Source organism: Engystomops pustulosus, chromosome 4, assembly GCF_040894005.1.
Source record: "Engystomops pustulosus chromosome 4, aEngPut4.maternal, whole genome shotgun sequence".
Lineage (NCBI taxonomy): Eukaryota > Metazoa > Chordata > Amphibia > Anura > Leptodactylidae > Engystomops > Engystomops pustulosus.
Genome location: NC_092414.1, coordinates 27,701,406 through 27,717,108, shown reverse-complemented (window position 1 = coordinate 27,717,108; position 15,703 = coordinate 27,701,406). Strand labels below are relative to the sequence as shown.

Below are 15,703 nucleotides of genomic sequence, written 5' to 3'. Positions count from 1 at the left end.
CATATGTATGGGTAAGTAAGACCCGTTACGGGTCTGAGAGCAAGTAGGTACCCTAGGGTAGGTATTTGACCAAATTTACTGAACCTTCTTTTAGGGTTATACCTACCCGTATGCATATGTATATGTATCTATATTTTGTGCCTTCTATCGGGTAATTGATACACTAGGGGAGCTGTAAAGGCGTGAGTTGTATTGTTCTTGGTGTGAGCACATTTATTGAATTATCAATTTTTATGAAGAATTAATAAAAATTATGTTTTAACTGTTTACAGTAATACTGCTTAGGGAGACCAGTAGCCCCTTCCACTAATTTGCATTTATTAGAGGAACCTGCTATTGGATCTACCTTAATAGGTAAATCCGAGATGGTAGGTTTCCTTTAAAGAGGACCTGTCAGGTCATTAAAACTCTTTAGCTGCTCATACTAAAGTAAGCAGCTCCCTAGTGCTCCCCTAGAGCATTGTTAAATCTCTAGCTTTATCGGAACATACCGATAAGCGAGGAAACAATCCACTACATAGCAGTGCGATTGTCGGACCTAGTTACAGCGGTCCGGCGTGTTCATGAGGGGGCGGTCCAAGGCACTGCTTCTCTGCCAGACCACTACTCCCACACCATATGCCGGTGGTGACTGCCAGGCTCAATGCTGCAGTCACCGCCTCCTCAGACTGCTCCCTCATTAATACGCCGGACCACTGTAAGCTAGGTCCGACAATCAGACCACTACGTAGTGGATTGTTTCCTAGCTTACCGGTATGTTCCGATATAGCTAGAGATTTAACAATTTGATAACCGGGGGAGGGCTAGGGGGCTGCTTACTTTAGTAGAAGCAGCTAAAGTGTTTTAATGGCCCGGACAGGTCATATTTCAATACCAAAATTTGGATTGGATTTCACTTTGTCTAATTCGATTCCCTCATCTCCAAAGGGGTTCACTGGCTTATTTGTCTCTTTATCTCTCTAGTTAGTTTCTAGTAGACTTCAGTGTAGAAGACCATGTGCAAATGCCACCACCTCTCCTATGTTTGGCTAAAAGAAGGGGTCAGATAGGGTGATCCTAGATGAGAAATGGAGCACCTAGCTAGTCAGGAAAAAAGTTCCCTGGATAAGTCATCATGGAAAATCCCTTTAATCCATCACATACTTGGTACAATAAACTGCATATTTTAAAAACGTTTTCACTTTGGGAAAGCAATATTTAATATCCATCAGCATTAGCCATGCTAATATACAGAGAGTATAAAGAAAGCATATGGCACTAATAAACAATACAAAGACATTAAATCATGACACGAATATCACTAAAACCCTGTGAAAAAACCCATTGCCAGAAGCTGTAAATCTTACATGTGTCTCCATTACTGTCAGGGTAATGGCAGCAAAAGTGTTTATTCCTAATAACAGACCCCAGACGTGATAGACACGCACTCATGTGATCCGTCAGTGCTGAGGTCGGTAAAAAATTCTGCCAATTTTATGTATAAAAATAGAGCGATTCTGGAAGAAATCAGTCACATGTGCCGTTATCTATGGCAAGACAAGGGAGTATTTCTTCTTTGTACCTAGACCAGGCCTTGTATAGGATAGAGCGTCCATAGAGCTTCACAAAGGGCTTTAGGATTGGTGATGGTCCCAGTGGCGACCGCCAGCGATCATCTTAAATAATTCCAATGGAGCTGATGGAGATTGCTGAGCGCTGTGTATAGGGCCCAACTTCTTTTATGGGAACACCCCTTTAATAAATTAGCGCACGGCCGAAAAGGGTTAGATTTGTCTCCACACTCATAGAACTCCCTAGTGTGTGCCAAAACAGTGTCTGGAAACTAGAAACGCAGGAAAAGCTGCTCCCAAAAGAGTGTCGGAAATGGACAAATATTGCGGCACCGACACTTCATAAATGAGGCACAACAGGGACAGCAGGGGGAAAAAAAATCATTCGAAAACTGGCGGAAAGTCAATAAGAAAGTGCAGCGAGCGACCCTTAGTAAATGAGCCCCAATAAGTGACCTCAATTGTTGAAACCCTATAGAATCTAATATAGTGGTGGTTATGTATACACATGGGGTGCCCCAAGGACCTCAATTTAAGTGCTCAGTGATCACAAACTCATCCTGTGCATAGGAGAACGGGGACATTTTTCGGGAAAGTCACTTTAAGAATGACTTTCTTTTGCATGTGAAGTTGCTCTAAAACAATTGTATTAGGTCATTTCCCAACCCCGACTAATCATTATTGTAGCGCCTGTCACATTTGGGTGAAGGCATTGAATAGCAGACAATGGGACAGTGTAATAACATGACGCTATGCCATGGAGAGGGTGGTGCTGTCAATGACATCGGACTATACACAAGGATCTCATTTCATTATATAACTACTAGAATCAGCTGATGAAGAGGGTGGAGGAAGCTATTGTGACCTGCCTAGAGTCCCGCAGACAATATACAGCGCAAGGTTACTGGATTAACACTAAAAATCTGTGAGGAGGTGGACAACAGCCACAAATACATGGTTATGCTGGGTGAGCATGCAGCCGCGTCCAGCATGGTGCCTTAGTCTGGGAGCCAAAACAGCTAAACGTTCATTGCCCACAAAGGTTTACAACGCTACATATACATAATTAGATAATAAGTCATGGTTTTGTATGTTGTCCATGTAAATACCAATATGTAGAGAGTTCATTACATGTAGTGCAAGTGTAGCACATTATAGAGCAGAAGGAGCAGATAAGATCGTACATAGTGTCCTATCTGCAGGCAGCAGGTTATATAGCAAGAGGAGCTGAGCAGATTGTACATAGTGTCCTATCTGCAGTCCGCATGTTACAGAGCAGGGGGGGCTGATCAGATTTTACATAGTGCCCTATCTGCGGGCAGTATATTATAGAGCAGAAAGAGCTAAGCAGATTGTAAATAGCGTCCTATCTGCAGGCAGCAGGTTATAGAGCAGGAGGAGCTGAGCAGATTGTACACAGTGTCCTATCTGCAGGCAGCATGTAATAGAGCAGGAGGGGCTGATCAGACTGTACATAGTGTCCTATCTGCAGGCAGCATGTAATAGAGCAGGAGGGGCTGAGCAGATTGTACACAGTGTCCTATCTGCAGGCAGCATGTAATAGAGCAGGAGGGGCTGATCAGACTGTACATAGTGTCCTATCTGCAGGCAGCATGTAATAGAGCAGGAGGGGCTGATCAGATTGTACATAGTGCCCTATCTGCAGGCAGTATATTATAGAGCAGAAGGAGCTGAGCAGATTGTAACTAGCATCCTATCTGCAGGCAGTATATTATAGAGCAGGTGGAGCTGAGCAGATTGTACATAGTGTCCTTTCTGCAGGCAGCATGTTATAGAGCAGGTGGAGCTGAGCATATTTCACATAGTATCCTTTCTGTAGGCGGTAAGTGATACCGTGTCATAGAGCAAATTAGAGATTAATAGTATGAATTCTTGTGAGAGAGACTAAGCTAAGCAGTAGTACTCAATTCCAAGAAGCAGCTTCTACAGTAAATAGGACTCTCCATTAAAAGTGGTGATGTAGGAACAACATTGGTGTAACTTCTGTATGAAGGTAATTCTATAGTAACATTGTACTACATATACTTCATTCACAGAAACCAAGGGAATTTGTGGCTGGACCTTCATACAACCGAGCACTTCACCATAGGGGATCATTGGACGGCTGGGGAAATTCTTCAGCATCACCACAAAGCTACGATGAAGTCATTCGAAGTCCTCCACCACCACGCTCCATGTCTCCTGCCTGGAGCGACCGCTCCCAGTCTCCATCACCTCTAAGAATGGAGAATGACCTCAAGGCCGGGAAGCAAATGAAAGCTTTACTTGCTCGTAATATCATCAATGCAGCAAAGCGGAAGAGCACTTCACCATGGGGGGTTACCAGTCCACAATCCCCTCTTCATATCAGCACACCTTGGAGCCCCACTGTAGGAAACGGATCTTCTCTGCCCGCAACACCAAGAGGCAGAAGATCTCCAACTGGATCTGACATTTCTATAGAGTCAGAAGATTCCGGAGCCAAATCTCCCGGATTCCGGAGCTATCCATTCTCCCCGAGGGGGTGGTATGGGAGCCTTCGGCTGAAGAGAGAGAGTCTACCTTCCAGCTCCCCTTTCCCATACACCCCATAAATTATTCTACCCTTCTCTGGAGTAGACCAGCTCATCGAAAGGAGCCCAAAATGTCTAACACGTCCCACACTGCCAATGATTACAAAAAAAAAATCTCAATTTGAACTTTCAGATTGGACATCAAAGAGCAAAGCTCAGCAGAAGACGCTGCGCCATATTTCCCCTCCCTGTGAATACAATGATGGTTTTTGTAAAGAATTTGGACCATTCAAAAAAATAATTTTTTGAAAACGTGATTTTTTTTTTTGTATGATATTTCTTCGGAATCGTCTTTAATATGATTTTTCTTGAAGATGTTTTTTTTGTTAATGATCCGGTGATTACTTTTACTGTATGAGAAGTAATCTACAGCTGAGGGAATAAGATGCTGAGACATTAACTTGGAATATTTTTGGTAAGTTTTTGTTTTTCTTGGATAGATACCAAAAATTCACCATAGGATGCCTCTATTTTCCTGGCAGATCTTTTGGAAGCCACTTGGAGGCTCGCTGGTTTGAGGTTTCCGATTTACTGCCTGGTAACAGGACGATATTTGGGAGGGGGAAGAGACTAGACCGCTGCCTTTGCACTGATATAAACCTCTCAGTATTCTCTGCATAGGCTCTTCACTGCACATATATCAATGCACTACTGTGGCTGATGACTTTCCATTACCAGGAGAGGACACTAGGCTTCAATATAGACCAAAATGGAAACCGCAAGGACAAAATTTCACGAATGGTTAAAGAAAGAGAATTCTGGATTTATGAATGTGACGGTACAGAATGCAAGGATGTGAAAGTATCTCTAAAGTTCTATCTGTAAGGGCTAAGCTACAAGGCTGATTTCACTTTGGTCACATGGATCCACGACCACCAAATATGTAGGGTTGTAAGAGCCTGGGATTGGCGATGAGCGTTCCGCCAGACACGGACATATTGCCGGATTGGTTCGCAATCATAGACATGGTTAGTTGCTTGGGGCCGGATTGGCAATATGCCCAGGTCTGGTGGAATGCCACCAAACCCTGAACCCAAGCTTAACATTCATGACTGCTCATCTCTACTTCGGACCCATTCTCAAGGGAATGTAAGGGTCCACAGCAATGATACGTTTATCATCCTCTTTATTTTGTGATTCTACCTCCTTAAGTTTCCATGTGGGCCTAAAGTACTGACTTTATATCACAAATGTCTGTAAATTATTGAGGTGCAATTTGGATGGGACAACATCTCTATGGCTCCCTATTATTGGCCACCCATTGGTTTCATACAAAAACATCTCAATGTCAAGAAAAGGGGTGGATCTCTTGGTCTCTTGGGCCCCTAGCAAAATTGTGTCTGGGGGTGTACATACCCTACAGCTAGAGAGCTTAAAGGAAATCAACCAACCATAATGATAAACCAGGGACACTTACTCTCAGAGGAGACGTTACCAATGGACCTCCCTCTTGTAGCTTTACAGGCTTTTACACTCCCATGCCTACTCCAGTTTGTCTGCTGCATAGTTTAACAGCTTGTGAAGTTTCAGTACAGAGGGGCTCTAGTAACACCCCTCAGAGCCCTTCAGACTCATTAGAATAATTTTTAAAAGTTGATTTTAGAAGGAAGGAGGCCCTGGATAACAAATGTAAGAAGATTATCACAGTCACAGTGCCTGGATCTATGAGTCTCTGTATTACATGGTAGATTTCTTTTAACATGGAGGCTTCTCGGATCCATTTCCTAAAGTAAAGTCAGATAAATGATTCTGAGACACTGATGAGAACCCTTCAGAATTGGCTCATACAGTCCGCCTTGTAGCCTAGCCCTGATCCAGTATTTCCTATATCCAGTGAGGGATAAGTATAATTTTGGAAAAGCTAAAGCTACAGTAAGTACACGGTTTACAGGACCACAAGTAATGAATGAAAGAAAGCCACCATTGTAAGTGTATATACAGGCCGCCATGTAAAGGTTAACGAATGTTACCAGTACAGATACCGAATGACCCGAATGGAACTTTCTCCATTATAATATCTACAACTTTGTATACTTTTCTATATTTGTGAATGCTACTATTAATTATATACACGTATATATGGCAACTATGCACTTTAGTTCGTGGTCCTTTACCCCCCCTCAACAAAATAAAGCAAATGCCCAGGAGAAAGACATGTAGGATTAGGTAGGTGGGCTTATACCAATGCACTGAGACGCAGGTTTGGATCATGTTGTATCATATGGGTGGCGCTTATTCGAGACCTTCATTGGATGCAGATACGGACCACCAGCGGGTCTAATGCAGGATGCTGCTCAACATCACTTTAATGCACCGATTGTTAAAGGGGTATCAACAGGAGCGTCATGGGAATGGGGATCATATTAAGTTAAATTTTATGTAACCCGGACATCAGTGTTTCCATATGGGGTAAAATAAAAATCACAGATGACCTGGACCCAATATTATACAAGTTTCTTGTGTTCACATGAAAAATGGATTCCCACTTTATATTATTATTTTATTTTAAGGGCCAATATCATGTGCTGATCATTTTCTTCATATATATATATGTGTGTGTGTCTTTTATTCAGAGCCCGTCTGATACAAATCTCCAATTCACTGCAGAAACAAGATATAAAAAATACTGGTTACTTTTTATCGCCACTAGGGGGAGCTCAATGCTTATTTCTCAATATTGAATTTAAAATGCTTTCCCAGTAAAATATATTGATGACCTGCCACTGGGTGGCATTTTTTAATGTATAACCCCTGTAAAGTATGGAAAGTAAACTCTCTACTGCCATTTTTATCTATACAGGGATCTCTGTATTAAAATAAGCTGAGGTCAAAATGCTAAAAGGATAAAAGAAATTAGGAATTAACAGAAAACAAATAGTTTTCAACTGTGGTCATTTCCTATAGAGCTCTATATATGTTTTCCTTATACACAAGATTTCGGACCAAAACTTTGTGCACGTGAGTGGCAGGAAGGGAAGTTATTTGACCCTGGAGGTCAGGAGGAGTAAGTTGTCAATTGCAATGTGAAAATACATATATTATTTTTACAGATCATTACTAGGAGTCTCAAAGTCTGGAAACCTGCTCCTAATGAGAGTCCCAGGGGTTTCAAGTGGTTTAACTAAGGCCGCATGTGTCTGCGTTTATAGAGATACCTTTATGTGACGACCACGCAAAACTCATCTACGTATGGGTGATTTAACAAAACGAATTGAAAACCTGTCACACAAAAATTCTGATTGCAATTCTGAAAGAAAAGTGTGAGATCAGAGGTGGTTTTCTCAGGGAAATGGTCATTTTGTGGGGGTTTACGACATTTGAAGGGAAATGGCATTTCTGATCATGCTGTAAAAATCTGCATGTTATAGAGCAGGAGAATCTGAGAAGATTATACATAGTGTCCTATATGAACGACGTATGTTATAGAGCAGGAGGAGCTGTTCAGATTATTTGTAGTATCCTTACTGCAGGCAACATCTTATAGAGAAAGAGGAGCTGAGCATATTGGGGATAGTGTCCCATCTGCAGGCAGCACATTATAAAGAAGCAGGAGCGGAGCAAATTGTACTCAGTGTCCTATATGCAGGCAGCATGTTATGAAGAAGGAGGCGCAGAACAGATTGTAAATAGTTTACTATCAGCAGGCAGCAAGTTATAGAGCAGCAGGAGCGGAGCAGATTGTACATAGCATCCTATCTGCAGGCCGATGTTATAAAGAAGCAGGAGCGGAGCAGATTGTACGTAGTGTCCTATCTGCAGGTAACATGTTAGAAAGAGGGAGGCGCAGAACATATTGCAAAAAGTGTCCCATCTGCATGCAGCATTTGATAGATCAGGAGGAGCTGAGCAGATTGTACATAGTGTCCTATCTGCAGGCAGCATGTTATAGAGCAGGAGGAGCTGAGCAGATTGTACATAGTGTCCTATCTGTAGGTAGCATGTTATAGAACAGGAGGAGCTGAGCAGATTGTACATAGTGTCCTATCTGTAGGTAGCATGTTATAGAACAGGAGGAGCTGAGCACATTGTACATAGTGGAGGTAATTTATCAGTAGGCTGCTCCTTACGACAGTTCTATATCGGAGTTCGGCTTCCATCAGATTCACTAAAGGCAGAGGCCCTTGATAAATCTGCTGCCAGTGTCTTATGCCATGTGGGTTGTTAGCTACAGTTGCATAAAGTCATATAACATAGACCAGGGTAGGGACTGGCGACAATTAGTGCCTAAGCTTGCTCCAAAAAAGAAAATGTAAATCATGAATTCAGTCCAATCTTGAAAACTATTCTATACACTTAATGAATTTGGTGCAAAGCAGGTCTATGTCAAAGTGACTTAGCATTGTCCTATGTTCATTTGGCGCAATGGAAACAGCATTGGAACCACAACTGCACCAAAACAACACAAAACATAGACAAAAAAAAACTATGATAAATTACCCGCAGTGATATATCTGCAGGCAGCATGTTATAGAGCAGGAGGAGCTGAGCAGATTGTATATAGTGTCCTCTCTGCAGGCAGCATGTTATAGAGCAGGGGGAGCTGAGCAGATTGTACATAGTGTCCTATCTGCAGGCAGCATCTTATGGACCAGGAGGAGCTGAGCAGATTGTACATAGTGTCCTATCCGCAGGGAGCATGTTATAGAGCAGGATGAGCTGAGCAGATTGTACATAGCGTCCTATCTGCAGGCAGTATGTTATAGAGCAGGAGGAGCTGAGCAGATTGTACATAGTGTCCTATCCGCAGGGAGCATGTTATAGAGCAGGATGAGCTGAGCAGATTGTACATAGCGTCCTATCTGCAGGCAGTATGTTATAGAGCAGGAGGAGCTGAGCAGATTGTACATAGTGTCCTATCCGCAGGGAGCATGTTATGGAGCAGGATGAGCTGAGCAGATTGTACATAGCGTCCTATCTGCAGGCAGTATGGTATAGAGCAGGGAGAGCTAAGCAGAACAGGGGGAACTGATCTGAGTACAAGGAGGCCACAACAACCTCTAGTGGAACTCTCCATGTTGGTCACTCCCACTTTTCCTCTATCCCCCACATTACTATGGAAGAAGTTGATGGCCCTCAGATAGTTCCAGGTGGAAATGTCTCTCCGTGATGAAGTTTCTTCTTTCTATTCTTAGTCCTGTAACCTTTAACGGCGGAGCCAAGTATCTGAGGCACTCGTGTCGCAGATATTCGGACAACACACATTACGGATGTCTATATAAACATCTATGAGAGGCGATGAGGCATTAATAGCCAAAATAAGAAAATTGTCCAAAATGGAAATTACCACCGTCTACTACATGTCAGCACCTACAATACACAGGAGATGACCACAGCACCCATCTGTGTAAATTAATAATGACAGGGGGGTTGTAATTTACAACAAAATTGGTTTAGGAAGTCAATTTGTAGAATGGATAAGGTAACCTGTAAATTTTGAGATCTGAAGACATCAGCAAGGGGCAGTTAATGGATAATATCATTTTTGTTGCATAGTTTTGAGTTCAAATCTCCATGTGATTCATAGACATAAATGTAGCAGCATACAGTTAACACTAGGGGAATAAACAGGTTAACAATAAATTGTGAGCTCCCCCTAGTGGTGGATTGATAAAACTCAAATTCAGAGATGTAAGTAAATCTAAAAGGACCTCAAAAACATTGTATGAAGAGGTGGACAATTCCCTTTAGCCTAACGATGGGCTTTCCCTTTAAATTTCAAAAAGATATTTTGGACAATTGAATTAGACATGAACAGGAATATTTGGTACTGCTCAAGAGTGATTTAAGCTGTATAGATATAAAATAATTCTCATCATCCAGACCTTTGTCGATTCTATTGTACTGTTGCATTGCTCCATACACATTTTTAGGATTATTATAAGGCGATGAAACAGGTTTGCATTAGTTGCTTCGATCATTCCATGTCTGTTAATGATTAAATAACAAATTATTATGGAAAAGAAAATAAAACAGAAAAACTTGGCGCCCTCTACTGGGGAAAATTTATATTTATAAATTTTTTTAAAAAAACTTAAAAAAAAAAGTTTGCCTATTGTGGAGACCAGTGACTTATAAAGATGAAGAGGAGAAATAGGGACCCATCAGGATATGAAGAATACGCTATAGTCCGGGGGTCTGCTAAAGATTTTGCTTTAAGTCATGGTGACCTGATATTGTCTACAGGACATTTTATATCTTAGCGGCACTTTAACAATCAGATAAACTCCTGTTTAAAGTGATGTTGAGCCATATTCTTAGAATTTAAAAAAAAAACATCAAAACAAGCACAACAAAGTTGTATGCATTAATCTGCTGGCTGGGCCTGCAATGCATTCTGGGCCTTGTCCAGTGCCTTCTTCTTGGTTAAATGGCCGTATCATAAGGGATCACCCTGTATATGTCCCTGGATGCGATGTATGTGCTTGCATCATTGTGTTTACCTTGTATAGTCGGCTTCTGAATAAACCACATTATTTCATGCTTTACTTCTTGTGTGGTCTTTGCGTTATGGTCACAATCCCTCTAAACAAGCAGCCATCACTACTGCCTAGAAGAGCGGCTGAGCGGAGAACCTACCATCCATTATCAAGGCTTGTCAGGCGTTGTAGGAAGCGCACAAATTCTCCTGTATATGGTATAGCACAAGCATCAGATAATTACAGGTTCTGTTTATGGATATCTTAACTTAGCTTATTTTTCCATAACCTTCCACAATAAAACTAGGATTTTCCTAGAGAACGATGGAGGGTAAACAAGGGCTGTGGCGTCGGACTTGAGGAGCCGGAAAACATTTTGATGGAATCGGAGTTGTGATAAAATTGACCGACTCCACAAATACATAATATATTATAAAAATTCTGAAATTCACCTTTAAACCTCTGTTCAATTCCTGATCTAAGGATTTTGGGCAGGGGTTAGCAACACTCAAAAGTGAAATACACACTACTGCAAAAACCAAATACTGCATTCACAGCAGACGATTATAGTGGAGACTCCAGAGCAGATAATAAAAATAATACTGGAGACCCCAAAGCAGACAAGGATAATAAAAGAGAGACTCCCTGCACCATACTGCAGCTTCTTCTCCCTCCTCTCTGCACCATACTGCAGCTTCTTCTCCCTCATCCCTGCACCACACTGCAGCTTCTTCTCCCTCATCCCTGCACCACACTGCAGCTTCTTCTCCCTCCTCTCTGCACCACACTGCAGCTTCTTCTCCCTCATCCCTGCACCACACTGCAGCTTCTTCTCCCTCATCCCTGCACCATACTGCCGCTTCTTCTCCCTCCTCTCTGCACCATACTGCTGCTTCTTCTCCCTCCTCTCTGCACCACACTGCAGCTTCTTCTCCCTCCTCCCTGCACCACACTGCAGCTTCTTCTCCCTCCTCCCTGCACCATACTGCAGCTTCTTCTCCCTCCTCCCTGCACCACACTGCAGCTTCTTCTCCCTCATCCCTGCACCATACTGCAGCTTCTTCTCCCTCCTCTCTGCACCACACTGCAGCTTCTTCTCCCTCATCCCTGCACCACACTGCAGCTTCTTCTCCCTCATCACTGCACCATACTGCAGCTTCTTCTCCCTCCTCTCTGCACCATACTGCAGCTTCTTCTCCCTCCTCCCTGCACCATACTGCAGCTTCTTCTCCCTCCTCCCTGCACAACACTGCAGCTTCTTCTCCCTCCTCCCTGCACAACACTGCAGCTTCTTCTCCCTCCTCCCTGCACCATACTGCAGCTTCTTCTCCCTCCTCTCTGCACAATACTGCAGCTTCTTCTCCCTCCTCCCTGCACCACACTGCAGCTTCTTCTCCCTCATCCCTGCACCATACTGCAGCTTCTTCTCCCTCATCCCTGCACCACACTGCAGCTTCTTCTCCCTCATCCCTGCACCGCACACTGCAGCTTCTTCTCCCTCCTCTCTGCACCATACTGCAGCTTCTTCTCCCTCCTCCCTGCACCACACTGCAGCTTCTTCTCCCTCCTCCCTGCACCATACTGCAGCTTCTTCTCCCTCCTCCCTGCACCATACTGCAGCTTCTTCTCCCTCCTCCCTGCACCACACTGCAGCTTCTTCTCCCTCCTCCCTGCACCATACTGCAGATTCTTCTCCCTCCTCTCTGCACAATACTGCAGCTTCTTCTCCCTCCTCTCTGCACAATACTGCAGCTTCTTCTCCCTCCTCCCTGCACCACACTGCAGCTTCTTCTCCCTCATCCCTGCACCATACTGCAGCTTCTTCTCCCTCCTCCCTGCACCACACTGCAGCTTCTTCTCCCTCCTTTCTGCACCATACTGCAGCTTCTTCTCCCTCCTCTCTGCACCATACTGCAGCTTCTTCTCCCTCCTCTCTGCACCACACTGCAGCTTCTTCTCCCTCCTCCCTGCACCAAACTGCAGCTTCTTCTACCTCCTCTCTGCACCACACTGCAGCTTCTTCTCCCTCCTCCCTGCACCACACTGCAGCTTCTTCTCCCTAATCCCTGTACCATACTGCAGCTTCTTCTCCCTCCTCTCTGCACAATACTACAGCTTCTTCTCCCTTCTCTCTGCTCCATACTGTAGCTTCTTCTCTCCGTCATGGGCCGCTCAGCTCTCGGTCCCCCTGATGCTTGTATACATCACCTTTAGGATGCAAAGCAAAGCTGTGCAAGGAGCAGGAGAGGACCCAGGAGCAGTACAGTACAGATGACAAGTTACTTCACACTCCTGGGTCTTCTCCTGCTTCTGGGGCCACTGTGCTCTGGATCCTGACAACACTGCTTTCAACCAGCATCAGGAGTCAGATCACAGAGCGAAGCAGCAGGAGAGGACCTGGAAGCAGTGAGTACTTCTCAGCTGCAATCTCTGCTACCTGGTCTTCTGCAACAATGCATGCTTCAATTAATTATGGGAGCACTCTTTGGACTATGAGGGTCCAATAAGTGGCACTGGGAAGGAATGTCAGCTCCCATGTTAGAACTGCAACAGTGATCAGGAATACAGGGCTTTGAAGTTGGTAACTATTTTGGTGGAGTTGGAGTTAAATACGTTGAAAAGTTGGAGTCGGAGTTGAAAGTGTGGCTTGCAGATTCCAATGCCCTGGGTTGGGCCCACCAAGTTCTGACCGAGCTTCATGGAGGATGCACACTCTATGGCAGAAGGACACTTTCAGCAGGACAATACTCCATGCCACAAGGATCTCATAGTTATGGATGGGTCCTAAGAAGCCAGTAGCAGTGAGTGTCCCATTCTATAATGGCCTTTACATTACCAAGAACCTAAAGAGCCATTCTTGAAATAAGGTAGAACAGATTGTTCTGAGCATTCTAGAACCTCCATCTAATTTACATCTGTGAGAAGCTATTGTCCATAAGGGACAATGTCCCTGCACAATGATCTCAACAATGGTGTTTTATGGTTTCTCATGAAGGACCTTAGTAGATTTACCAATTAAAATTGTATTGGTTTTGCTGCTGAGTTATGTATATTGTACAAGATCTATATAGTGAGTAGCCTGGCAGCTTTCATCACATGAATAAGAAGTAGTAGAAATAAGCTTAGAAATATATACATAAGGTGTGGTTTGAGCAAACAGTGATTGGTGACTTAAAGGGGTATTCCTCCCGCAAAGACAAGTTTCTTATATGTACTCAGGATAACAAAATATCACATTCTCTAATTCACTGTTATTAACAATAATGCTGCATTTCACAGATAAAATTCCACCCTGTCTCTATCAGTCCTGTTGTACACAATTTCAGTTGGCCCTAGACACGACCCTGCAATTAATGACATGGGGTCAGGCCGCCATCTTGGATTTTTGCTGGCTGAGTTTCTGTGTCTTTCTGCTCTGAGCCTGTAACCACGCCCCCTGCACAGAGCTCAGAGACACTCAATAATTACTTCCTGCCAGGAGATCATGAGCTGCAAACTATGAGGTTATAAGTGATCTGGGGCAAGGGGGAGACAGGCACATAGAACACAGATGAAGCAGAGCTGATAGTGTATAATAGATATCTCATGCATCTTTTATCTGTTTCGACTATCTTTCTATGTGTCAGATATTAGCACAATGTCAGAAGCCAGATGAAAGTGTATATACACCTGTACCCTGATAATGTAACCCCATTGTCACCCCACAGAACTAGATGGATTATAATACGTCTGCTTAGGAAGTCCACGACCACACCCTGTAATTTTGCACTGAGCAGCCTAGAGAGTGATAGGAGCTAAAACAGTAATAAAAAGTGAGTAAAATTGTAAAGTAAGGGGTTAAAATAATCTTTATTGTGTTAACATCACTAGGGGATTGAGATGTGAGAATTTTCTTTCGTGGGAAAACCCCTTTGAAGATATTAATGCTGTCATAAAGATATTAATACTAAGGATTGGTTTCACACCATTCACTGGCGAGCAAACATGAGTTAAAGTAAGATCCCTAACAATATAGACGGCCTATGATCACAGTATTCACTGCTATCTCTGAAGGCAACTGAGATCTAATTCTGGTGATGATATGCCATGGAGCTGGCCAATGGTTGGCCCGCAGTCTACAGAGAACGTGTGAATGACTATTACCAGCAAGTGTAGTAGTCACAGCCAACCCTTGGGTCCCACACAATCCCCTCCACCAAATTACAACACACCAGTATGGTAAGTGGCACATAGTGGGTGGATGACCCTGTTACAGGTCTTATTGGGTCACAAGAGCTTCAAGTTACACTTCTGCTGTCGAACAACATAGTTAGATTAGTGTATTTGTGTCTTGCTCATGTAGGAAAGAATCCCAGCTTCTTGATGCCTGGGATGGGAGTATCATAATATGGAAACATCAACTTCATAAGGGTTAATTGGACAAGCTACCTCCAACCCGCAGCTCCATCACGGCTTAATACTTTATAGAAAGCAGAAAGTAATGAGAAGTTATAGGGGTTTCCCATAAGCAACATTTCTCCTCTCCCCCTGTCCAAATAATGTATGATTGCTGGGGGTCCGAGTACTGGGACCATGTAATGTTCCATGTAAAAAAAACTGTGTGAGGGCTTGTTTTCTGCTTAATAAATTGCAGTTCATAGAGACAGTGGGGGTCATTTACTAAATCACGTTTTTCGTCGGGTTTCTCGAAAATTACCGATTTGTGCCTAATTGCCCCAGGGTTTTGGTGCACGCAATCGGATTGTGGCGTATCGATGCCGGCATGCACGCAACGGAAATCGGGGGCGTGGCCATCGGAAAACCCGAAGGATTCGGAAAAAACGTGGAATTTTTTTTAAAAAAATTGTCGCTTGACACACGCTTACCTGCACCCAGCAACGGATGGTGAACTCCAGTGAACTCCGCCGGACTTCAGCGCAGCAGCGACACCTGGTGGACAATGGGCGCACTACCTTAGTGAATCGCTGGAAGACCCGAATCCTCGCCGGAGAACCCGCCGCTGAATCGCGAATGGACCGGGTAAGTAAATCTGCCCCAGTATTTAATATTCTTCTGGCGCTAATAACTTTTTCATTTCAGTGTAGGGAGCTGTGGGTGGTGTAGTTGTTTGCGAGATAAGATGACATTTTCAATGCTACCATTTTGAGGACTGTTTGGTCTTTTG

The 15,703-nt window shown here is 43.6% G+C and overlaps 1 protein-coding gene and 2 long non-coding RNA genes across 4 annotated transcripts in view; 2 read left to right on the top strand and 1 right to left on the bottom strand.

The window, feature by feature from the left end:
- Positions 1-6,647, top strand: part of SYNPO (synaptopodin) — an 82,529-nt gene extending 75,882 nt beyond the window's left edge. For both annotated transcript variants that reach the window (XM_072145572.1, XM_072145573.1), the window contains exon 4: positions 3,608-6,647. In XM_072145572.1, the coding sequence (XP_072001673.1) occupies positions 3,608-4,144 (537 nt within the window). In that variant the 3' untranslated portion in view covers positions 4,145-6,647. The remainder of the gene's footprint in view (positions 1-3,607) is intronic.
- Positions 1-15,703, bottom strand: part of LOC140126305 (uncharacterized) — an 80,897-nt gene that overhangs the window by 61,437 nt on the left and 3,757 nt on the right. The gene's annotated exons all lie outside the window — the stretch shown is intronic.
- LOC140126302 (uncharacterized) lies at positions 6,702-10,608 on the top strand. The gene is made up of 2 exons (XR_011854792.1): positions 6,702-8,056; positions 8,115-10,608. It is a non-coding gene; the product is annotated as an uncharacterized lncRNA (long non-coding RNA).